Source organism: Heptranchias perlo, unplaced genomic scaffold, assembly GCF_035084215.1.
Source record: "Heptranchias perlo isolate sHepPer1 unplaced genomic scaffold, sHepPer1.hap1 HAP1_SCAFFOLD_215, whole genome shotgun sequence".
NCBI lineage: Eukaryota > Metazoa > Chordata > Chondrichthyes > Hexanchiformes > Hexanchidae > Heptranchias > Heptranchias perlo.
In genome coordinates, this window is record NW_027139229.1 from 8452 (window position 1) to 33906 (window position 25455).

General features: G+C 53.0%; 1 protein-coding gene across 4 annotated transcripts; it reads left to right on the forward strand.

Annotated features, from left to right (window-relative positions):
* Window positions 1-255: 255 nt before the first annotated feature.
* LOC137310096 (protein spinster homolog 1-like) lies at window positions 256-25455 on the forward strand. Of its 4 annotated transcripts, none has more exons than XM_067978052.1 (10): window positions 256-606; window positions 2514-2618; window positions 4324-4442; window positions 9107-9254; window positions 12887-13070; window positions 13868-14093; window positions 19213-19406; window positions 21307-21391; window positions 21985-22182; window positions 24846-25455. In XM_067978052.1, the coding sequence occupies exons 1-10, from the start codon at window positions 389-391 to the stop codon at window positions 25010-25012; spliced, it is 1644 nt and encodes a 547-aa protein (XP_067834153.1). In that variant the 5' UTR covers window positions 256-388; the 3' UTR covers window positions 25013-25455. The 4 variants fall into 4 exon arrangements, with proteins under 4 accessions (XP_067834153.1, XP_067834154.1, XP_067834155.1 ...); XM_067978053.1 differs by having other exon boundaries at window positions 12908-13070; XM_067978054.1 differs by lacking the exon at window positions 2514-2618 and having other exon boundaries at window positions 24846-25453.

Genomic DNA, 25455 nt, shown 5'->3' on the forward strand with positions numbered 1-25455 from the left:
GGGCGGGGTCTCTCGGCCGACTGACTCTGGGGATGGTGTCGCAGCTGTCTGACATTCTCTGGGGGCCTTGCAGCTGACTGACTGACTCTGTGGGGGTCTCCCAGCTGACTCTGGGTCTCTGTGACTATCACTTATTTCTGGAGTTTTTGTATTTGGTTCTAGAAAGATAAGGAAGTGAAAATGACATCAAACCTCAGTGTTTCAGTAACTGTTGGGCTCCTCTTGCAGCTGCTGTCATTTTGGGGAACTGTTTTACACAGAACTGTGAGTCTTGGTTTGACGGTTTAGTGTTGGAAAGTGTGGGCTTACGTAGATTGGGCGAGTAGTTCCAGTCTAACCTGCTCGGGACATTTATTTACAGCCTCGGCCAGTGCTCGAGTGGTGGAAGATGAGAGCTCTGGGTTTCTGCCAGGCTGGTCCCTACCCGGTCTATGTCCTCTGCTGCATCCTGCTGACCTACCTCCTCAACCAACTTGATCGCTACATTCTGGCCATTGTAATCCAGCCCCTGGCCCAGGACGTTCACTTTGGGGACAGGAGTTGTCTTCCAAGGGGGAGTGTGGAGCAGGGAGAGGCGCAGTGTCACAATGCCAGCTCCCAGGAGAGGTGAGTACAGTCGGCTGGGTGTGGGACATGGAATGGGGCATTGATCCCTTGGGAATGAGGCATGAACTCCACCTCCCTGGAATAGGGGAATGGGATTTGGAGGGAAAGAGTGAGTGGGGAATGGGAGTTGGGGAGAGAGGGAGACAGGAATGGGGGTCAGGGGAGAGAGAGATGGTGTTGGGGGGTGAAAGAGACGTGATTGGACATCATGTGATTAAACTCCAGGAATCCCTCCAATCAGAGTTGGTGACCCTAGTGATTGACGTGTGCAGGTAGAGATGCAGGTGTCAGCAATATTTGGGCAGTAGATCCTATCACAGCTCTCGTACAGCAAACCATCCCAAACTCTGTACAAGTGGGGTTCATATCCGAGCAGGAGTGGGGGAGGATGGGATGGGTATGGTTAGGCACGGATTTGTTAAGGGAAGGTCGTGTCTGACTAACTTGATTGAATTTTTTTAAGGAGTTTACAAGGAGGGTTGATGAGGGTAACGCGTCTGATGTAGTCTATATGGATTTTAGCAAGGCTTTTGACAAGGTCCCACATGGCAGACTGGTCAGAAAAGTAAAAGCCCATGGGATCCAAGGGAGAGTGGCAAGTTGGATCCAAACTTGGCTCAGTGGCAGGAAGCAAAAGGGTAATGGTCGACAGGTGTTTTTGTGACTGGAAGGCTGTTTCCAGTGGGGTTCCGCAGGGCTCGGTGTGATATATATCAGTGATTTAGACTTAAATGTAGGGGGCATGATTAAGAAGTTTGCAGATAATACAAAAATTGGCCATGTGGTTAATAGTGAGGAGGAAAGCTGTAGACTGCAGGAAGATATCAATGGACTGGTCAGGTGGGCAGAAAAGTGGCAAATAGAATTCAATCCGGAGAAGTGTGAGGTAATGCATTTGGGGAGGGCAAACAAGGCAAGGGAATACACAATAAATGGGAGGATACTGAGAGGTGTAGAGGAAGTGAGGGACCTTGGAGTGCATGTCCACAGATCCCTGAAGGTAGCAGGACAGGTAGATAAGGTGGTTAAAAAGGCATACAGGATACTTTCCTTTATTAGCCGAGGCGTAGAATATAAGAGCAGGGAGGTTATGCTGGAACTGTGTAAAACATTGGTTAGGCCACAGCTTGAGTACTGCGCACAGTTCTGGTCACCAGATTACAGGAAAGATGTGATTGCACTAGAGAGGGTGCAGAGGAGATTTACGAGGATGTTGCCAGGACTGGAGAATTTTAGCCATGAGAAAAGATTGGATAGGCTGGAGTTGTTTTCTTTGGAAGAGAGGAAGCTGAAGGGAGATTTAATTGAGGTGTATAAAATTATGAGAGGCCGAGATAGAGTGGATAGGGAGGATCTATTTCCCTTAGCAGAGGGGTCAGTGACCAGGGGGCATAGATTTAAAGTAATTGGTAGAAGGATGAGAGGGGAGTTGAGGAGAAATGTTTTCACCCAGATGGGAGTCTGGAACTCACTGCCTGAGAGGGTGGGAGAGGGAGGGTTTCAGGGTGGGTTGGGCATGTACGCTGGATGGGGATTTGTTGATGAGGACCTGGGTTTTGAATCTGCTGTGCTGGGGCGGGGGCGGTGGGGAGGGGGTGTGGAGTTCTGGATATATTGAAGTTTCGAGAGGTCTGGGATGGAGAGAGTGATGAAGTCGAGGTGACAATGGATGTGGTTGAAGTTTGAAGAGCGGTGGAGTCAGGGTGAGCAGGTAATCTGGAGAGACTGTCAGTCTCAGTGATCAACTGGGGGAGTTGGGGTGTGAAACAGAGTTCAGAGTTGGGCAGGGGTCTGGTACGGACCAACCAGGCCAGGATGAGAAGGGATGCAGCTCACTCCAGGCAGAGGGAAGGGTTTGTGAAAAAGAGAGGTTTATTTTAATGGGGTTTTTCAACCGACTGAAATAGAAACTGGAAATACCCCTGGAGTCTGGAGTCGGAGCCGGTGAACGAGGCAGTTGTTCAGTTCCATGTGTCGAGCAGCCACCACAGACACAACTCAGGAAACTGGAGGTTAGTGACGACGGGATGATGGTCTCGGATCCAGGACACCCAGTAAGAAAGAAAAAGAAAGACTTGTATTTATACACTGTTTCCCACAACCTCGGGACGCCCCAAAGTGCTTTACAGCCAATGAAGTACTTTTGAAGTGTAGTCACTGTAGGAATTGCACACAGCAAGATCCCACAAACAGCAATGAGATAAATGACCAGATCACCTGTTTTAGTGATGTTGGCTGAGGAATAAATATTGGCCCCAGGACACCAAGGAGAACTCCCCTGCTCTTGTTCGAAATAGTGGCCGTGGGATCTTTCACATCTACCTGAGAGGGCAGACAGGGCCTCGGTTTAATGTCTCATCCGAAAGACGGCACCTCCGACAGTGCAACACTCCCTCAGTACTGACCCTCCGACAGTGCAACACTCCCTCAGTACTGACCCTCCGACAGTGCAACACTCCCTCACTACTGACCCTCCAACAGTGCGGCGCTCCCTCACTACTGACCCTCCGACAGTGCGGCGCTCCCTCAGTACTGACCCTCCGACAGTGCAACACTCCCTCACTACTGACCCTCCAACAGTGCGGCGCTCCCTCACTACTGACCCTCCGACAGTGCGGCGCTCCCTCAGTACTGACCCTGCGACAGTGCTGCGCTCCCTCAGTACTGACCCTCCGACAGTGCGGCACTCCCTCAGTACTGACCCTCCGACAGTGCGGCGCTCCCTCAGTACTGACCCTCCGACAGTGCGGCGCTCCCTCAGTACTGACCCTCCGACAGTGCGGCACTCCCTCAGTACTGACCCTCCGACAGTGCAGCGCTCCCACAGTACTGACCCTCCGACAGTGCGGCGCTCCCTCAGTACTGACCCTCCTTCAGAGCCTGGACAAATCTTCGTCTCACTACTTTCTGTTTAAAGGCCTGATTGACTTTACTACCTTTGCTAGACCCGACAGAGTGTGTGTGTGAGTGTGAGTGTGTGTGAGTGTGTGTGTGTGTGTGAGTGTGTGTGAGTGTGAGTGTGTGTGAGTGTGAGTGTGTGAGTCCCTGTTTATTATCTCCCTGTGTTCACAAGGATGGCCTGGGCCAGACTATCCTTACTGAGAACAAACACTTCTGCAATGGAAAATGAGCTAAATAAAATGGGCAGGACAGTGGCAGATGAAATCCAATGCGGGTGGGCGGGGATCCCAGGCACTGGGCAGGTGGGGGTCCCGGGCACTGGGTGGGTGGGTGTCCCGGGCTCTGGGCGGGTGGGTGGGTGTCCCGGGCTCTGGGCGGGTGGGTGGGTGTCCCGGGCTCTGGGCGGGTGGGTGGGTGGGTGGGTGTCCCGGGCTCTGGGCGGGTGGGTGGGTGGGTGGGTGTCCCGGGCTCTGGGCGGACGGGCGGTGGGTGGGTGTCCCGGGCTCTGGGCGGACGGGCGGTGGGTGGGTGGGTGTCCCGGGCTCTGGGCGGGTGGGCGGACGGGCGGTGGGTGGGTGGGTGTCCCGGGCTCTGGGCGGACGGGCGGGTGGGTGGGTGGGTGGGTGTCCCGGGCACAGACTGAGTGAAATTGAAAGAGTTGTTTGTAAATTAAGCTCCCACTTGTGGAATGTTGTTTTGGGGGAGGGGAGATTCCTGGAGCAGAAGGAAACTCGAATTGGAAGTGAATGAAACAGAGAGGCTGAGAATTCAGTGAGTTTTACTCTTTATCTGATCAAACCTCCCATTGTCTCCCAGCTGCCTGTCCCTCCAGAATGAGAATGAGACTCGATATTGTCAGTGGGACTATGATGGGAACGGATGGCAGTATCAGATCATGGCAGGTCCCGTCTTCATCCTCATTTTCACCTTCACAGGTCAGTGTCCCGATGGATTCAAATGTCTCCAGCCAGCTCACCGAGTCCATCTAAATACAGCACTGTTCGGACAACTGACATTTGGAACAGGTGTCTGTCTCCGCGTCTGTCCCTGTGCCCGCGTCTGTCCCTGTGTCCGCGTCTGTCTCTGTCTCCGCATCTGTCTCTGTGCCCGCGTCTGTCCCTGTGCCCGCGTCTGTCTCTGTGCCCGCGTCTGTCCCTGTGCCCGCGTCTGTCTCTGTGTCCGCGTCTGTCTCTGTGCCCGCGTCTGTCTCTGTACCCGCGTCTGTCCCTGTGCCCGCGTCTGTCTCTGTGTCCGCGTCTGTCCCTGTGTCCGCGTCTGTCTCTGTGTCCGCGTCTGTCTCTGTGCCCGCGTCTGTCTCTGTCTCCGCGTCTGTCTCTGTGCCCGCGTCTGTCTCTGTGTCCGCGTCTGTCTCTGTGTCCGCGTCTGTCTCTGTGTCCGCGTCTGTCTCTGTGCCAGCGTCTGTCTCTGTGTCCGCGTCTGTCTCTGTGCCAGCGTCTGTCTCTGTGTCCGCGTCTGTCTCTGTGCCAGCGTCTGTCTCTGTGTCCGCGTCTGTCTCTGTGCCAGCGTCTGTCTCTGTCTCCGCGTCTGTCTCTGTGCCAGCGTCTGTCTCTGTGCCCGCGTCTGTCTCTGTGTCCGCGTCTGTGTCAAAAGAACATAAGAAATAGGAGCAGGAGTAGGCCATTCGGCCCCTCGAGCCTGCTCTGCCATTCAATCAGATCATGGCCGATCTTTGACCTCAACTCCACTTTCCTGCCTGATCCCCATATCCCTTGATTCCCCAGAGTCCAAAAATCCATCAATCTCAGTCTTGAATATACTCAACGACTCAGCATCCACAGCCCTCTGAGTGAAGAAATTCCTCCTCATCTCAGTCTTCCATGGCCGACCCCTTATCCCGAGACTATGCCCCCTAGTTCTAGACTCTCCAGCCAGGGGAAGCAACCTCTCAGCATCTACCCTGTAAAGCCCCTTTCGAATCTTATATGTTTCAATGAAATCGCCTCTCATTCTTCTAAACTCCAGAGAGTATAGGCCCATTCTACTCAATCTCTCCTCATAGGACAACCCTCTCATCCCAGGAATCAATCTAATGAACCTTTGTTGCACCGCCTCGAAGGCAAGTATATCCTTCCTTAGATAAGGAGACCGAAACTGTACACAGTACTCCAGGTGAGGTCTTACCAAAGCCCTGTACAATTTGAGCAAGACTTCCTTACTCTTATACTCCAACCCCCTTGCAATAAAGGCCAACATGCCATTTGCCTTCCTAATTGCTTGCTGTACCTGCATACTAACTTTCTGTGTTTCTTCTACGAGGACACCCAAATCTCTCTGAACATCAACATTTAATAGTTTCTCACCATTTAAAAAATATTCTGTTTTTCTATTCTTCCTACCAAAGTGAATAACCTCACTTTTCCCCACATTATACTCCATCTGCCACCTTCTTGCCCACTCACTTAACCTGCCTATATCCCTTTGCAGACTCTCTGTGTCCTCCTCACAGCTTACTTTCCCACCTAGCTTTGTATCGTCAGCAAACTTGGATACATTACACTCGGTCCCTTCATCTAAGTCATTAATATAGATTGTAAATAGCTGAGGCCCAAGCACTGATCCTTGCGGCACCTCACTAGTTACAGCCTGACAACCTGAGAATGACCCGTTTATCCCTACTCTCTGTTTTCTGTCCGTTAACCAATCCTCAATCCATGCTAATATTTTACCCCCAACCCCATGAGCCCTTATCTTGTGTAACAACCTTTTATGTGGCACCTTATCGAATGCCTTTTGAAAATCCAAATACACTCCATCCACTGGTTCCCCTTTATCTACCCTGCTAGTTACATCCTCAAAAAACTCTAATAAATTTGTCAACCGCGATTTCCCTTTCATAAAACCATGTTGACTCTGCCTAATCATATTATGATTTTCTAACTACGGACGACTGATGTCAGGCTAACTGGCCTGTAGTTCCCTGTTTTCTCTCTCCCTCCTTTCTTGAATAGCGGGGTTACATTTGCTACATTCCAATCCGCTGGGACCGTTCTAGATTCTAGGGAGTTCTGAAGATCAGAACCAATGAATCCACTATCTCTGCAGCCACCTCTTTTAGAACCCTCGGATGTAGGCCATCAGGTCCAGGGGATTTATCAGCTTTTAGTCCCATTAGTTTCTCCAGTACTTTTTCTCTACTGATATTAATTGTTTTAAGTTCCTCACTCTCATTAGTCCCTTGGTTCCCCATTATTTCTGGTTTGCTCTTTGTATCTTCTACTGTGAACAGATACAAAATATTTGTTTAATGTCTCTGCCATTTCCTTATTCCCCATTGTAATTTCCCCTGTCTCAGCCTCTAGGGGACCAACGTTTACTTTCGCTAACCTCTTCCTATTTATTTACTTGTGTAAGCTCTCACAATCTGTTTCTATATTTCTTGCTAGTTTACTTTCAGATTCTATTTTCTCCCTTTTTATCAATTTTTTGGTCGTCCTTTGCTGGTTTCTAAAACTCTCCCAATCCTCAGGCTTACTACTCTTCTTGGCAACATTATAAGCCTCTTCTTTTAATCTAATACTATCCTTAACTTCTTTAGTGAGTCACGGATGGATCACTTTTCCCGTGGAATTTTTATTTCTCAATGGGTACAGTTCCTGAAGGTGCTGACTCTCCCTGGGGTACAGTTCCTGAAGGTGCTGACTCTCTCTGGGGTACAGTTCCTGAAGGTGCTGACTCTCCCTGGGGTACAGTTCCTGAAGGTGCTGACTCTCTCTGGGGTACAGGTCCTGAAGGCGCTGACTCTCTCTGGGTACAGTTCCTGAAGGTTCTGACTCTCCCTGGGGTACAGTCCCTGAAGGTGCTGACTCTCCCTGGGGTACAGTCCCTGAAGGTGCTGACTCTCCCTGGGGTACAGTTCCTGAAGGTGCTGACTCTCCCTGGGGTACAGTTCCTGAAGGTGCTGACTCTCACTGGGGTACAGTTCCTGAAGGTGCTGACTCTCTCTGGGGTACAGTTCCTGAAGGTGCTGACTCTCTCTGGGGTACAGTTCCTGAAGGTGCTGACTCTCTCTGGGGTACAGTTCCTGAAGGTGCTGACTCTCTCTGGGGTACAGTTCCTGAAGGTGCTGACTCTCTCTGGGGTACAGTTCCTGAAGGTGCTGACTCTCTCTGGGGTACAGTTCCTGAAGGTGCTGACTCTCCCTGGGGTACAGTTCCTGAAGGTGCTGACTCTCCCTGGGGTCCAGTCCCTGAAGGTGCTGACTCTCTCTGGGGTCCAGTCCCTGAAGGTGCTGACTCTCCCTGGGGTACAGTTCCTGAAGGTGCTGACTCTCCCTGGGGTCCAGTCCCTGAAGGTGCTGACTCTCTCTGGGGTCCAGTTCCTGAAGGTGCTGACTCTCTCTGGGGTACAGTTCCTGAAGGTGCTGACTCTCCCTGGGGTCCAGTCCCTGAAGGTGCTGACTCTCTCTGGGGTCCAGTCCCTGAAGGTGCTGACTCTCTCTGGGGTACAGTTCCTGAAGGTGCTGACTCTCTCTGGGGTACAGTTCCTGAAGGTGCTGACTCTCTCTGGGGTCCAGTCCCTGAAGGTGCTGACTCTCCCTGGGGTACAGTTCCTGAATGTGCTGACTCTCACTGGGGTACAGTCCCTGAATGTGCTGACTCTCACTGGGGTACAGTTCCCCTGAAGGCGCTGACTCTCACTGGGGTACAGTTCCTGAAGGTGCTGACTCTCTCTGGGGTACAGTTCCTGAATGTGCTGACTCTCACTGGGGTACAGTTCCCCTGAAGGCGCTGACTCTCATTGGGGTACAGTCCCTGAAGGTGCTGACTCTCTCTGGGGTACAGTTCCCCTGAAGGTGCTGACTCTCACTGGGGTACAGTTCCTGAAGGTGCTGACTCTCTCTGGGGTACAGTTCCTGAAGGTGCTGACTCTCCCTGGGGTACAGTCCCTGAAGGTGCTGACTCTCCCCGGGGTACAGTCCCTGAAGGTGCTGACTCTCTCTGGGGTACAGTTCCTGAAGGTGCTGACTCTCTCTGGGGTACAGGTCCTGAAGGTGCTGACTCTCCCTGGGGTACAGTTCCTGAAGGTGCTGACTCTCCCTGGGGTACAGTCCCTGAAGGTGCTGACTCTCTCTGGGGTACAGTTCCTGAAGGTGCTGACTCTCTCTGGGGTACAGTTCCTGAAGGTGCTGACTCTCTCTGGGGTACAGTTCCTGAAGGTGCTGACTCTCCCTGGGGTACAGTTCCTGAAGGTGCTGACTCTCCCTGGGGTACAGTTCCTGAAGGTGCTGACTCTCCCTGGGGTACAGGCTCCACACTCACTGTCTGCCTGCCTGCATCTCACCCAGGTGGCTGCATGTGCTTGTCAGTAAACCTTTAACTCTGGAGGGCATCGCAGCCGATCCCAACATCCATACCCAGAGTTTCCAGCTCCGGCGGGCGATCGGGAGCAGGAACCCTCGCTGAATTCACCCTCAGTGATGACGGAGCAGGAACTGGACGTGGGCCTCTCTCCCTGGTTCGTATCGCCTGGTCCCACACAGTTTGATTGAAGCTCAGTGTGTGTGTGTCCGAGTTGTGGTGTTGGGATCCGAGGAACAGTGGGTTTAATGCCAGGTTTCTGTGGGGTTTATTTGCTTCAGGGATTTTCATTGGATTTGTTGCTGATTCTGTGAATCGGAAGAATTTTTTGGCTGTCAGTCTCTTCCTCTGGAGCCTCATGACGCTGCTGATGGGATTCGCGAAGCATTACTGGCACCTGGTGCTACTGCGCTTTGGGCAAGGGATCAGGTAATGCCCCTCCCCTCGGTCTCGTCTTACCCTCACTGAACCTTGTGTGTGGCACCGATTGCCAATCCCAGTCCCAGCCTGTGATCATCACATTCTCAACACATTCCCCACTGTTTTGTTTAATGAGTGGAGTTTGGAACAGGGCTCAGATGGTGCAGGTCTGGGTCAGTGATTCCCCACACGGTACGAACATACGAACATATGAATTAAGAGCAGGAGTAGGCCATTCGGCCCCTCGAGCATGCTCTGCCATTTGATAAGATCATGGCTGATCTGATTGTGACCTCAACCCTACTTTCCTGTCTACCTACTATAACCTTTGACTCCCTTGTTAATCAGGAATCTATCTAACTCCGCCTTAAAAATATTCAGTGACCCTGCCTCCCCCGCTCTCTGGGGAAGGGAGTTCCACAGACTCACGACCCTCTGAGAGAAAAAATTTCTCCTCATCTCTGTTTTAAATGGGAGATCCCTTATTTTTAAACTGTGCCCCCGAGTTCTAGTCTCTCCCACAAGGGGAAACATCCTCTCAGTATCTACCCCTTCTCGTCCCCTCAGGATCTTATATGTTTCAATAAGATCACCTCTCATTCTTCTAAACTCCAGTGTATACAGGCCCAACTTGTCCAACCTTTCCTCATAAGATAACCCCCTCATCCCAGGAATCAGTCGAGTGAACCTTCTCTGAACTGCCTCCAAAGCAATTATGTCCTTTCTTAAATAAGGAGACCAAAACTGCACACAGTATTCTCGATGTGGTCTCACCAATGTCCTGTACAACTGTAGCAAAACATCTCTACTTTTATATTCCATTCCTCTTGCAATAAATGACAACATTCCATTTGCCTTCCTAATCACTTGCTGTACCTGCATACTAACTTTTTGTGATTCATGTACTAGGACACCCAGATCCCTCTGTACCTCAGAGTTCTGCCATCTCTCTCCATTTAAATAATATACTGCTTTTCTATTCCTCCTGCCAAAGTGGACAAGTTCACATTTTCCCACATTATACTCCATCTGCCAAATTTTTGCCCACTCACTTAACCTATCGATATCCCTTTGCAGACTCCGTCTGTCCTCTTCACAACTTACTTTCCCACCTACCATTGTATCATCAGCAAATTTAGCAACAATACATTCGGTCCCTTCATCCAAGTCATTGATATAGATTGTAAATAGTTGAGGCCCAAGCACTGATCCCTGTGGCACTCCACTCGTTACATCTTGCCAACCTGAAAATTACCCATTTATGCCTACTCTCTGTTTCCTGTTAGCTAACCAATCCTTTATCCATGCTAATATGTTACTCCCTACACCATGAGCTCTTATTTTGCGTAGCAGCCTTTGATGTGGCACCTTGTCAAAAGCCTTCTGGAAATCCAAGTACACCACATCCACAGGATCCCCTTTATCCACGTTGCTTGTTACTTCCTCAAAGAACTCTAATAAATTAGTCAAACACGATTTCCCTTTCACAAAGCCGTGTTGACTCTGCCTGATTGCACTGAGATTTTCTAAGTGCCCTGCTATAACCTCCTTAATAATAGATTCTAACATTTTCCCAATGACAGATGTTAAGCTAACTGGCCTGTAGTTTCCTGCTTTCTGTCTCCCTCCTTTCTTGAATAGAGGAGTTACATTCGCTATTTTCCAATCTGATTTTCTCTCGTACTCTAATTTCTCCCTTATTATTCTTTTAGTCATTCTTTGCTGTTTTTTATATTCCGTCCAATCTTCTGACCTGCCACTAATCTTCATGGAATTGTATGCTTTTTCTTTCAATTGATACTATCTAACTTCCTTAGTTGGCCACGGACGGTACGTCCTTCCCCTAGAGTCTTTCTTTCTTACTGGAATGTATCTTTGCTGAGTGTTATGAAATATCTCATTAAATGTCTGTACTGCATCTCTACTGACATATCCCTTAACCTAATTTCCCGGTTCACTTTAGCCAGCTTTGTCTTAAGTTTGCATGCTCTCCAGCTCAGTGTCCCCGGGGGGGGCTACAGCTAGGAGGGGAGCCCAGGAGTAGCTGAGCCTCCCCTGCACCCCATGCAGAAAGGGGCTGGAATTTAACTGTGTTCAGTGTTTATACCATGTGTAAGGACAAAATAAAGTCAGGAGTTGGTACGGGGGGAGTTGGGTGCTGGGTGCTGGGTACTGGGTGCTGGTTGTTGGGTGTTGGGTGTTGGGTGCTGGGTGTTGGGTGCTGGGTGTTGGGTGCTGCGTGTTGGGTGTTGGGTACTGGGTGTTGGGTTCTGGGTGTTGGGTGTTGGGTGCTGCGTGTTGGGTGTTGGGTGCTGGGTGTTGGGTACTGGGTGCTGGGTGTTGGGTGCTGCGCGTTGGGTGCTGGGTGTTGGGTGCTGGGTGTTGGGTGTTGGGTGCTGGGTGTTGGGTGCTGCGTGTTGGGTGCTGGGTGTTGGGTGCTGGGTGCTGCGTGTTGGGTTTTAGGTGCTGGGTGTTGGGTGCTGGGTGTTGGGTGCTGGGTGCTGGGTGTTGGGTGCTGCGTGTTGGGTGCCGGGTGTTGGGTGCTGGGTGTTGGGTGTTGGGTGCTGCGTTCTGGGTGTTGGGTGTTGGGTGCTGCGTGTTGGGTGTTGGGTGCTGCGCGTTGGGTGCTGGGTGTTGGGTGCTGGGTGCTGGGTGCTGGGTGTTGGGTGCTGCGTGTTGGGTGCTGGGTGTTGGGTGCTGGGTGTTGGGTGCTGCATGCTGGGTGCTGTGTGTTGGGTGCTGGGTGCTGGGTGCTGAGCAGGAACTAAGCACAGTCTGTGCTGGGTGTTAGCTGACCACAGCTGGTGCAGATGTTGGAGTGCTATATTTGGCCTCAGTGTCCCCAAGTTTGGGAGAGGGAATCTCGGCCCGGGCTCTTGCCCCGATCACTCTTCCCCCGGGTCATATGTGCGTGGATGTCGGGTGAAAACAGCATTGGGTTTGGCTCTGATCCCAGGGCCTTGGAGAGGGTGCAGAGGAGATTTACTGGAATGGTTCCAGGGATGAGGGACTTCAGTTATGTGGAGAGACTGGAGAAGCTGGGATTGTTCTCCTTAGAGCAGAGAAGGTTAAGGGGAGATTTAATAGAGGTGTTCAAAATTATGACAGGTTTTGAGAGAGTGTCATATCATTGTAGGTACAGCACAGGAGGAGGCCATTCAGCCCATCATGCCTGTGCCGGCTCTTTGAACGAGCGATCCAATTAGTCCCACTCCCTCTGCTCTTTCCCCATCGCCCTGCAAATCTTTTCTCTTCAATTATTTATCTAATTCCCTTATGAAAGTTACTTTTGAAAGTAAATAAGGAGAAACTGTTTCCAGTGGCAGGAGGGTCGGTAACCAGAGGACACAGATTTAAGGTAATTGGCAAAAGAACTAGAGGGGAGATGAGGAGATTTATTTTACGCAGCGAGTTGTGATGATCTGGAATGCGCTGCCTGAAAGGGCGGTGGAAGCAGATTCAATAATAACTTTCAAAAGGGAATTGGATAAATACTTGAAGGGAAAAATTTGCAGGGCCATGGGGAGTGGGACTAATTGGAGAGCTCTTTCAAACAGCTGGCAGAGGCACGATGGGCCAAATGGCCTCCTTCAAGAGTCTCTGAAGTTGAGGATGGTGTGAGTTTTGCTCTTGGTTTTCAGGTCTTGTGTCCTGTTTCACAGTGAGGCTGGATGCACACCGTTTGCAGTCAGTCTGATCGTCGACTATTTCCCAAAGGCAGTCCGAGGCTCTGCCGTTGGCTTCTACAACTGGGGGATCTACGCCGGCTACAGCATGTCCTACGCTGTCGGGAACTACGTCACCAGGGCAAACATCCTGGGGCAGGTAAGCTGCATCTCCAGACCTGCCGGACTCCCCCTGGCCCCAACAACCTCCACCAGCCCCACCCCCACCCCTGGAACAATTCCCTGTTCTCTCAGCGAGGCTCAAATGGAGCCTCTTTGTGAGACCACAGACTGCAGAAAGATTAGGACACGAATGTCCAAAATGGACAGGACAGCAGGGCAGGGCATTGAAACAACCTTATAAACCAAGCTCCCAGGACGGTCTCTCGAGACATTAATCCCAGGCCCCGTCCGCCCTCTCAGGTGGGTGTAAAAGATCCCACGGCCACTATTTCAAAGACGAGCAGGGGGGAGTTCTCCCCAGTGCCCTGGGCAAATATTTATCCCTCGACCAACATCACTAAAAACCAGGTGCTCAGCTCATTTATCACGTTGCTGTTTGTGGGATCTTGCTGTGCGCAAATTGGCTGCTGCATTTCCTACATTACAACAGTGACTATATTTCAAAAGTACTTGATTGGCTGTAAAGTGCTCTGAGATGTCCTGAGGTTAGGTACCTCATTGAGAAGGAGGGACATTGAGGTCGTCCACAGCCTGGCTTCAGACAGATAACAGCCGAGGCCAAACTGGTCATCACTGGTCAAAGCCTGGGAGGCTGTGAGATGCAACGGTCACTATTGAGAGGATGAGAAAAAATAAAATAGGAACAGGAAAGAGCAGAGAAACCAACTGAGAGAGTGGCCGGGATCAATAACTCAGGTTTTTCCAGCTTTATCTGTTTTGATTTGAGGGACATTGAGGAATGGTTATAGTCCTGGATTTTCTGCTTTGCCCCAGGGCTGGAGATGGGCTTTCTTCCTCAGCGCGATCCCAGGATTTCTTGTCAGCACCATCATCCTGTTGACAGTTCGAGAGCCCTCACCAGTGGAGGGAAGTGATGAAGATTCGAAAACTGCCTTAACCCACAGGCTCACTCTTCGACAGAAAGTGCTGCGGGGCCTGAGACCGTTCCTGAGACCCCCCCTTCTGCTCCTTTGTCTCGCCGGCTCTGTCAGGAATGCAGGTAAATGAGAGGAAAAGAACAGACAAAGCTGCATTTACACAACACCCGATCACATTGCAGGAACACCCCGAAACCTTAACATCAACTCAAACGCTTCATTGAACCACAGAATGTTCCAGCACACCCAGTCTAATCCCACTCTCCCCCTCACTCCCCGTCCCCTTTAATATCCCACCCAGTCTAATCCCACTCTCCCACTCACTCCCCGTACCCTTTAATATCACACCCAGTCTAATCCCACTCTCCCCCTCACTCCCCATACCCTTTAATATCCCACCCAGTCTAATCCCACTCTCTCCCTCACTCCCCGTCCCCTTTAATATCCCACCCAGTCTAATCCCACTCTCTCCCTCACTCCCCGTCCCCTTTAATATCCCACCCAGTCTAATCCCACTCTCCCCCTCACTCCCCGTACCCTTTAATATCCCACCCAGTCTAATCCCACTCTCCCTCTCACTCCCCACACCCTTTAATATCCCACCCAGTCTAATCCCACTCTCCCTCTCACTCCCCACACCCTTTAATATCCCACCCAGTCTAATCCCACTCTCCCCTCACTCCCCACACCCTTTAATATCCCACCCAGTCTAATCCCACTCTCCCCTCACTCCCCGTCCCCTTTAATATCCCACCCAGTCTAATCCCACTCTCCCCCTCACTCCCCGTACCCTTTAATATCACACCCAGTCTAATCCCACCCTCCCCCTCACTCCCCGTACCCTTTAATATCCCACCCAGTCTAATCCCACTCTCTCCCTCACTCCCCGTCCCCTTTAATATCCCACCCAGTCTAATCCCACTCTCTCCCTCACTCCCCGTCCCCTTTAATATCCCACCCAGTCTAATCCCACTCTCCCCTCACTCCCCACACCCTTTAATATCCCACCCAGTCTAATCCCACTCTCCCCCTCACTCCCCGTACCCTTTAATATCCCACCCAGTCTAATCCCACTCTCCCCTCACTCCCCGTACCCTTTAATATCCCACCCAGTCTAATCCCACTCTCCCCTCACTCCCCGTCCCCTTTAATATCCCACCCAGTCTAATCCCACTCTCCCCCTCACTCCCCGTACCCTTTAATATCCCACCCAGTCTAATCCCACTCTCCCCTCACTCCCCGTACCCTTTAATATCCCACCCAGTCTAATCCCACTCTCCCCTCACTCCCCGTCCCCTTTAATATCCCACCCAGTCTAATCCCACTCTCCCCTCACTCCCCGTACCCTTTAATATCCCACCCAGTCTATTCCCACTCTCCCCTCACTCCCCGTACCCTTTAATATCCCACCCAGTCTAATCCCACTCTCCCCCTCACTCCCCGTACCCTTTAATATCCCACCCAGTCTAATCCCACTCTCCCCCTCACTCCCCGTACCCTTTAATATCCCACCCAGTCTAATCCCACTCTCCCCTCACTCCCCGTACCCTTTAATATCCCACCCAGTCTAATCCCACTCTCCCCCTCACTCCCCGTACCCTTTAATATCCCACCCAGTCTAATCCCACTCTCCCCTCACTCCCCGTACCCTTTAATATCCCACCCAGTCTAATCCCACTCTCCCCCTCACTCCCCGTACCCTTTAATATCCCACCCAGTCTAATCCCACTCTCCCCCTCACTCCCCGTACCCTTTAATATCCCACCCAGTCTAATCCCACTCTCCCCCTCACTCCCCATACCCTTTAATATCCCACCCGGTCTAATCCCACTCTCCCCTCACTCCCCGTACCCTTTAATATCCCACCCAGTCTATTCCCACTCTCCCCTCACTCCCCGTACCCTTTAATATCCCACCCAGTCTAATCCCACTCTCCCCCTCACTCCCCATACCCTTTAATATCCCACCCGGTCTAATCCCACTCTCCCCTCACTCCCCACACCCTTTAATATCCCACCCAGTCTAATCCCACTCTCCCCTCACTCCCCATACCCTTTAATATCCCACCCAGTCTAATCCCACTCTCCCCCTCACTCCCCGTACCCTTTAATATCCCACCCAGTCTAATCCCACTCTCCCCCTCACTCCCCATACCCTTTAATATCCCACCCGGTCTAATCCCACTCTCCCCTCACTCCCCGTACCCTTTAATATCCCACCCAGTCTATTCCCACTCTCCCCTCACTCCCCGTACCCTTTAATATCCCACCCGGTCTAATCCCACTCTCCCCTCACTCCCCACACCCTTTAATATCCCACCCAGTCTAATCCCACTCTCCCCCTCACTCCCCGTACCCTTTAATATCCCACCCAGTCTAATCCCACTCTCCCCTCACTCCTCATACCCTTTAATATCCCACCCAGTCTAATCCCACTCTCCCCCTCACTCCCCGTACCCTTTAATATCCCACCCAGTCTAATCCCACTCTCCCCCTCACTCCCCGTACCCTTTAATATCCCACCCAGTCTAATCCCACTCTCCCCTCACTCCCCACACCCTTTAATATCCCACCCAGTCTAATCCCACTCTCCCCTCACTCCCCATACCCTTTAATATCCCACCCAGTCTAATCCCACTCTCCCCCTCACTCCCCGTACCCTTTAATATCCCACCCAGTCTAATCCCACTCTCCCCCTCACTCCCCGTACCCTTTAATATCCCACCCACTCTAATCCCACTCTCCCCCTCACTCCCCACACCCTTTAATATCCCACCCAGTCTAATCCCACTCTCCCCTCACTCCCCATACCCTTTAATATCCCACCCAGTCTAATCCCACTCTCCCCTCACTCCCCATACCCTTTAATATCCCACCCAGTCTATTCCCACTCTCCCCTCACTCCCCACACCCTTTAATATCCCATCTATTTTAACCAGTCTGTTTGAAGAGTTTTTTTTCTAATCTTGCCTTTGATTATTTTTGTGATAATCTCATTTTGTCCTTGTCACTCGCTTGCTGTCCTGCTTGTTATGCAGTCAAATGTGGCAGCCATTTTTACACAGCAAGATCCCATGAATGGTTGTGAGATGACTGACAGTTAATAAGATTATTGGTTGTTTCACTGTGGAATTTACAGAGACAATTGGGAAGCATCCCAGAGTGACAGGGAGCCTGGTGTGACAGTCCCAGAGTGACAGGGAGCCTGGTGTGACAGTCCCAGAGTGACGGGGAGCCTGGTGTGACAGTCCCAGTGTGACGGGGAGCCTGGTGTGACAGTCCCAGTGTGACGGGGAGCCTGGTGTGACAGTCCCAGAGTGACGGGGAGCCTGGTGTGACAGTCCCAGAGTGACGGGGAGCCTGGTGTGACAGTCCCAGAGTGACGGGGAGCCTGGTGTGACAGTCCCAGTGTGACGGGGAGCCCCAGTGTGACAGTCCCAGTGTGACGGGGAGCCCCAGTGTGACAGTCCCAGTGTGACGGGGAGCCTGGTGTGACAGTCCCAGTGTGACAGGGAGCCGTGGTGTGACAGTCCCAGCGTGACAGGGAGCCTGGTGTGACAGTCCCAGTGTGACAGGGAGCCTGGTGCAACAGTCCCAGTGCGACAGTCCCAGTGTGACACAGAGCCCCGGTGTGACAGTCCCAGTGTGACAGGGAACCCTGGTGTGACAGAGCCCTGGTGTGACAGTCCCAGTGTAACACAGAGCCCCGGTGTGACACAGAGCCCCACAGAGCAGTAAAGTCCCACGTTCCATCTCTGATCAGTGTTGAGTCACATGATGTCACCCATGGCAGGGGTAGGGGAGCTATAATTGGTCTCAGAACCCTGGGTTTGGGAGGGGTCAATTCTGGGGCTCTTGATCGACTATCGGTGGAGATTGGACAAGAACGGTATTGGACAGTATTATAAAATGGCCACTTGAGTGAGATCTTGGCGGGGTGCCCACGACCCATGGAACTTATACCCCAGTGAGAGTCAGCGTCCTTAGGGGAGAAAGGGGGGAAATTGGAGGGGTGCAGGAGGTTTGGGGATTTAATGTCTGAGATTCCTCCTCCCTTTCCCAGCTTGTTCCTCCTTTGTCCACTTTCTCACTCCCTTCCTCTCATACTTGCTCGGACTGCATCCTGCTCCAGGTTTCAGGGAGTGCGAGGGTTAATAACGAGATAGACCGTGCATGTTACCCCCAAACCTTTCATACTCTCAAACCTCACCACTAGAAACTCAACCCCAGCAGACATCCCAGAATCTCCCCTGCCCAGCTCAAGACTTTAACACCAACCTTAGGATGTGGTGCTGGTATTGCACCTTGACCTTCGCTGGTGAAGACTGAACCAATGTTGCCTCTAACAATGTTTCACTTCAGGGACCAGTGCCCCACAGTTAGAGAGCACTGAGACCAGCTCCAGACCTGTGCTCTTTTACGCTTATTAATGGCCCAAACTTTATTTAACAATGGGGTTGTCCCTGTAATCCATTTGGAGCTCCTGCACAATGCTACAGATACTTTGCACCCATGTGAAATGGGTTCTGTACAGCAAGGCTTGCCTTGGTGGAGCAGGTCAGCAGCATCTGGAAGAAAAGATTCAGATCCTTGGAATGATTGAAGGAGCGTGGATGCACAGTCCAGTCTAGTTATCTGAAATTATTGTTGCCTGCTCCATCTTACACTACACTGCCCGGCAGATGGGTCTTGAGGTGGAGAAGGCAGGAGGAGAAACTAATAGCAAAGAACCACCCAAATCTGAGTCAGACGTCCTGTCTACACAAGGAGCTGGTTCTGATTGAGGACACGTTTAGTTAAGTGTCTGAAATGTTCTTTGCACAAAAGTCATCTGCACACGTCCAGTACCCCAACCCTACATGAAGGCCCATAAATACCATTGTATTTCTCCACAGTCGTGTGGTGTGGTGGTTCTGTTACTGAACCCAACTGGTTCACTAACGTCCTTTAGGGGAGGAAACCTGCCGTCCTTACCCGGTCTGGGCCTATAGGTGACTCCAGTCCTCACACCAACATGGTTGACTCTGAACAGCCTTCTTTGAAGTGACCCAGCAAGTCTCTCAGTTGTAACAAATTCTCAGGGCAACTAGGGATGGGTGAGAATGAATTTTAAAAATGGTGAAAGGTTAGTGCACAGTCTGACCTCTGCTATCACGGGTCACGGCACAGCTGGCTGATGCAGTGGTTTAGGCAAAGCAACATTTGGCACCTGAACTCATGGACTGTATTTTACTGGTTTCAGGGGGATATGTTTGGGCCTACAACACTCAGGTGTATTTCAATCTGTACCATAGCGGTGTGGATGTGGGCCGCTGGTTGTCATGGATACCGCTGGTCGGAGGCTGTTTAGGCGCTGTCACTGGAGGGTTTATTTCGGATCAAATGGTCAAGAGAAGTGGCCTATACGCAAGGGTCTGGGTCTTGGTCTTCAGTCAGGTGAGTGGCTCGTGTCCTGTGACCTCGAACTCCTTCACTGCCCCTGTATGACAGCTGTCAAACCTCTGGACCCACAGAGAGTTCCTGCACAGGGTTTAGGTGGGAGAATAACCCGCCCAGTCCGCTTCATCAATGTCAGCCATCGCTCACTCTCGCCTCCGAGTCAGAAGGTCGTGGGTTCGAGTCCCACTCCAGAGACTTGAGCACAAAATCTAGTCTGACACTCCCAGTGCAGTACTGAGGGAGCGCCGCACTGTCGGAGGGTCAGTACTGAGGGAGCGCTGCACTGTCGGAGGGTCAGTACTGAGGGAGCGCTGCACTGTCGGAGGGTCAGTACTGAGGGAGCGCTGCACTGTCGGAGGGTCAGTACTGAGGGAGCGCTGCACTGTCGGAGGGTCAGTACTGAGGGAGTGCTGCACTGTCGGAGGGTCAGTACTGAGGGAGCGCTGCACTGTCGGAGGGTCAGTACTGAGGGAGCGCTGCACTGTCGGAGGGTCAGTACTGAGGGAGCGCTGCACTGTCGGAGGGTCAGTACTGAGGGAGCGCTGCACTGTCGGAGGGTCAGTACTGAGGGAGCTCTGCACTGTCGGAGGGTCAGTACTGAGGGAGCGCCGCACTGTCGGAGGGTCAGTACTGAGAGGGTGCTGCACTGTCGGAGATGCTGTCTTTTGGATGAGATGTTAAACCGAGGACCTGTCTGCCCCTCTCAGGGTAAAATACAGTCCATGAGTTCAAGATCCCATGACACTATTTGAAGAAGAGCAGGGGGGAGTTCTCCCCGGTGTCCTGGGCCAATATTTATCCCTCAACCAACACCAAAAAGAGATTATCTCATTGCTGTTTGTGGGATCTTGCTGTGCGCAAATTGGCTGCTGCGTTTCCTACATTACAACAGTGACTACACTTCAAAAGTATTTAATTGGCTGTAAAGCTCTTTGAGACGTCCTGAGGTGGTAAACGAGTTTTATAAACGCAAGTCTTTCCTTGGTACAGACGAGGAGAGTCACGTGATGGTGACTCGGTGACCCCTGGTGCAGAGAACGTGTGGGGTGATGCCGGGATTGGGCTCGGCTCTGGTCAGCCCCACCTCTCCCCCCCCCCTCACCACCCCCACCCCACCTCTCCCCCCTCCCTCACCCCCCACCCCACCTCTCCCCCTCCCTCACCCCCCACCCCACCTCTCCCCCCCCCTCACCACCCCCACCCCACCTCTCCCCCCCCCCTCACCCCCCACCCCACCTCTCCCCCCTCCCTCACCACCCCCACACCACCTCTCCCCCCCCCTCACCACCCCCACCCCACCTCTCCCCCCCCCTCACCACCCCCACACCACCTCTCCCCCCCCCACCTCACCACCCCCACCCCACCTCTCCCCCCTCCCTCACCCCCACCCCACCTCTCCCCCCTCCCTCACCCCCACCCCACCTCTCCCCCCCCTCACCCCCCACCCCACCTCTCCCCCCTCCCTCACCCCCACCCCACCTCTCCCCCCCCACCCCACCTCTCCCCCCCACCCTCACCCCCCACCCCACCTCTCCCCCCCCCCTCACCACCCCCACCCCACCTCTCCCCCCTCCCTCACCCCCCACCCCACCTCTCCCCCCCCCTCACCCCCCACCCCACCTCTCCCCCCTCCCTCACCCCCACCCCACCTCTCCCCCCCCTCACCCCCCACCCCACCTCTCCCCCCCTCCCCCACCCCCCCCTCCCCCACCCCACCATGGTTAATATTTACTCGGGAGAGATATCCGATGCCTGACGGAACCTTTCCCCCTCCCCCAGTGCGAGTCAGAAGAGGGGAAAGGACACGGGGAAAATGATTAAAAGCAAAATGTGATGAGTAAGTGTTTATTTTGGGGAGTTGAAGGCCTCGAGTTCTCACCGTGTCTGTTCCCTGCAGGTGGCAGCGGCTCCTTTCCTGGCTGGAGCTCTGTGGCTTAATCCTCCCGTCTGTTTCCTCTCTTTAATCCCCGCCAATATAATCGGTGAGTGTCTGCTCCGTATTAACTCGCTGATGGGATGAGTGTATCGGACATGTGGTTTTGGGTGGGGGGGGGGGGGGGGTCAGGGGGTGGGGGTCAAAGGGCGGGGGGTCAGGAGGAGCAGGGTCGGGGGAGGGTGGTCAGGGGTTGTGGGTCAATTAGCAGGGGTCAGGGGCGGAGCATAGGGATGGGGTCGGGGTGCGGGTCAACGAGGGGGGTCAGGGGGCAGGGGTCGGGGTGCGGGTAAATGGGCAGGGATCAGGGAGCAGGGCGTAGGGATGGGTGTCAGGGGGCGTAGGACGGGGGGCAGGGGTCGGGGTGTCAGGGGGCGTAGGACAGGGGGCAGGGGTCGGGGTGTCAGGGGGCATAGGACAGGGGGTGGGGGTTTTAGGCGACTTCCTCTTGCAGCTCACAAGTGAAGACTGGCCCTTCGATTGGTGCTGCAAGAGACCCTGGGGTCTCAGAGAGGGTCAACAGAAGGCGAACAACTGGGGTGACAGATGTTATTGTCGGGTTGTGGTGAGATTCTGTGCTCTCTGTGTGTGAGGTGAGTTTCATTGTTCCTGTGAGTGACCGTTTCCCTATTTGCCGCCCAGGTGAGATGGGGATTGGGGTCACATTAACCATCATCGTGGAGCTGGTCTCCCCCTCGATCCGGACCCCCGCCGTGGCCATCTACATCTTCATCATTTCCAACATTGGAGGGAATGCTCCGTTACTTGTCACTCCACTGACCAAACTTTGGACCCTGCGAGTCGCACTGCTGGCCCTGTGTCCTGGGATGTATGTCGCTGGTATGTGACCGAGTGACCTTAACCATCGAGAACTTCCCCCAGCGCCCTGAGAATGTGACCTTTGCATTTATTTCCAGTCAAATTCTGTCAGGCAATTCTGTCTGGAGCACCGGGTATCTCAGGCCGTGGGATTATTGACAATATCAAACCACAAACATCTCCATCCATGCAGAATGGTAAATTCCACTCCGTCCTCCCCCTCCATCTCCACCCCCTGTCCCCTCCGCCCCCTCCACTTCTCCCTCCCCTCCTTGCCCTCAACCTCCTCCCCCTCCACCCCTTGTCCCCTCCACCGCCTCCACTCCCTCCTCCCCTCCTCCCACTCCACCCCTCCATCTTCACCACCTCCCCCTCTCCCATCTACCCTCTCCTCCCTCCATCCCCTCCACCCCCTCCACCCCCACCCCTCCCCTATCCCCTCCACTCCTCCTCCCTCCATCCCCTCCCCCTCCATCCCTTCCACCCCCTACATCTAAACCCACTCCCCTCCAACTCCACCCCCTCCCCCTCCACCTCCACTCCCTGATCCCCCTCATCCCCCTCCACCCCCTCCCCCTCTCCCCTCCACCCCCTCTCCCCTCCACCCCCTCTCACCTCCAGCCCCTCCCTCCATACCCTCCCCTCCCCCTCCACCCCCTCACCCTCAATCCCCTCCACCACCTCTCCCTCCACGCTCTCCTCCTCTCCCCGCCAACCCCTCCTCCCTCCAACCCCTGCCCCTCCACCCCCTCCCCTCCCTCTCCCTTTTTATTTATTCGTTCATGGGATGTGGGCGTCTCTGGTGAGGCCGGCATTTATTGCCCATCCCTAATTGCCCTTGAGAAGGTGGTGGTGAGCCGCCTTCTTGAACCGCTGCAGTCCATGTGGTGAAGGTTCTCCCACAGTGCTGTTAGGAAGGGAGTTCCAGGATTCTGACCCAGCGACGATGAAGGAACGGCGATATATTTCCAAGTCGGGGTGGTGTGTGACTTGGAGGGGAACGTGCAGGTGGTGTTGTTCCCATGTACCTGCTGCCCTTGTCCTTCTAGGTGGTAGAGGTCGCGGGTTTGGGAGGTGCTGTCGAAGAAGCCTTGGGGAGTTGCTGCAGTGCATCCTGTGGATGGTACACACTGCTACCCTCTCCGCTCCCCTCCCTCTCCACTGATTCCACTGGGATTCTGCCCCTTGCGTCTGCCACTTAAAGTCCAGTCTGGGGGGGCGAGGGGGGGCGCCTGAGAGGGTGAGTTTTCCACCAGCCCCCCATTAAGGGGGCGTGACTGGGGGAGTTTCTGGGCTACGATGGTGTGGCGGTTCTGTTACTGGACTAATAATCCAGAGACGTGAGTTCAAATCCCACCGTCGGCAGTTTTAGAATTTGAAATCAGTTTTAAAAATCTGAAAATAAAAAGCTGGTCTCAGTAAAAGTGACCGTGAAACTGTCGGATTGTTGTAAAAATCCCAACTGGTTCACTAATTTCCTTCCGGTCTGGGCCTATATGTGACTTCAGTCCCACACCATGGTAGTGGACTCTTAACTGCCCCCTGATGTGTCCCCTCAGTTGGAGCAACTTTCCCCCCTGTCGGAACCAGCAGATCAGAGCGAGCGGTTCTGAAAATAGGGTCGATGGAGAGAAACTATTTCCTCTGGTGGGGGGTGTCCAGAACAAGGGGGCAGAACCTTAAAATTAGAGCCAGGCCGTTCAGGGGTGATGTCAGGAAGCACTTCTTCACACAAAGGGGAGTGGGAATCTGGAACTCTCTCCCCCAAAAAGCTGTTGAGGCTGGGGGTCAATTGGAAATTTCAAAACTGAGATTGATTGATTTTTGTTGGGTGAGGGGATTAAGGATTACGGAACCAAGGCGGGTAAATGGAGTTAAGATACAGATCAGCCATGATCTAATCGAATGGCAGAACAGGTTTGAGGGGCTGAATGGCCTCCTCCTGTTCCTGAGTGCCTTACAGTCTGGAACAGACTGCCCAATCATTTAAATGACCACAATCCCAGGATTTGGGAGGGGGGGTCTGTCATATTCCTGGACAGACTGGGTTCCGTCCCACCAGGATTCCTGGAATTTCAGCCCCCCCCCACCTCAGGTCTCTCCGATCTCCCTCTCTGTTTCCATTTGGGGCTCATGGCCCTCGCCCCTCCCTATCTCTGTAACCTCCTCCAGCCCCTACAACCCTCCGAGATCTCTGCGCTCCTCCAATTCTGGCTTCTTGCCCATCCCCGATTTCCATCGCTCCACTATTGGCGGCCGTGCCTTCAGCTGCCTGGGCCCTGAGCTCTGGAATTCCCTCCCTAAACCTCTCCGCCTCTCTCTCTCCTCCTTTAAGACGCTCCTTAAAACCTCCCTCTTTGACCAAGCTTTTGGTCACCTGTCCTAATGTCTCCTTATGTGACTCGGTGTCAAAGTTTGTCTGATTTACGCTCCTGTGAAGCGCCTTGGGACGTTTTACTCCGTTAATGGCGCTGTATAAATGGGAGTTACATAGAATGGACAGGACAGAAACAGGCCATTCGGCCCAACAGGTCAGTGCTGGTGTTTATACTCCACACGAGCCTCCTCCCTCCCCTCGTGTGTTTATCTAGCTTCCCCTTTCACTGTTCTTTTTCCCTGAATGCTGCCCACAGCCCCCTACCTTGCTGCTTCTGCTGATATTGAGTCATTGTCCCTTGTTTCAGGTTCTCTGCTCTTCCTGCTGACTCTCTTTGTGCTGCGCTGGGATCAGAAGCCGGTCTCCGATGAGGAATCACGTCCACTGTTGGGGTCTGAAAGTTCGCTGACCGACCACGGATCAATGGACCAATGGGAGTGTCGGAAAAACAGCCGAGACCTTCAACAGGAGTGAGGTCTCCGGGGGGGTCGGGGGAGGAGGTCAGGCCCCTGAAACCCTCTGCCGGGGGGGTCTCAGGAAGGGACTTTCCCCACTGTCCTCGGCCCGAGTTGCTGCAGTACGTGAGGGTCGTGTGGACTGCAGCAAAGTTGTTTCTCTGTTACTCGGGGAGATATAAATGAATTTGATGCAAGATTTTTAAATGGTTTTATTAATTGTACAGTGAGTGTCATCATAGGAACACAGGAACAGGAGTAGGCCATTCAGCCCCTCGTGCCTGCTCCGCCATTTGATAAGATCATGGCTGATCTGTGATCTAACTCCATATACCTGCCTTTGGCCCATATCCCTTAATACCTTTGGTTGCCAAAAAGCTATCGATCTCAGATTTAAATTTAGCAATTGAGCTAGTATCAATTGTCGTTTGCGGAAGAGAGTTCCAAACTTCTACAACCCTT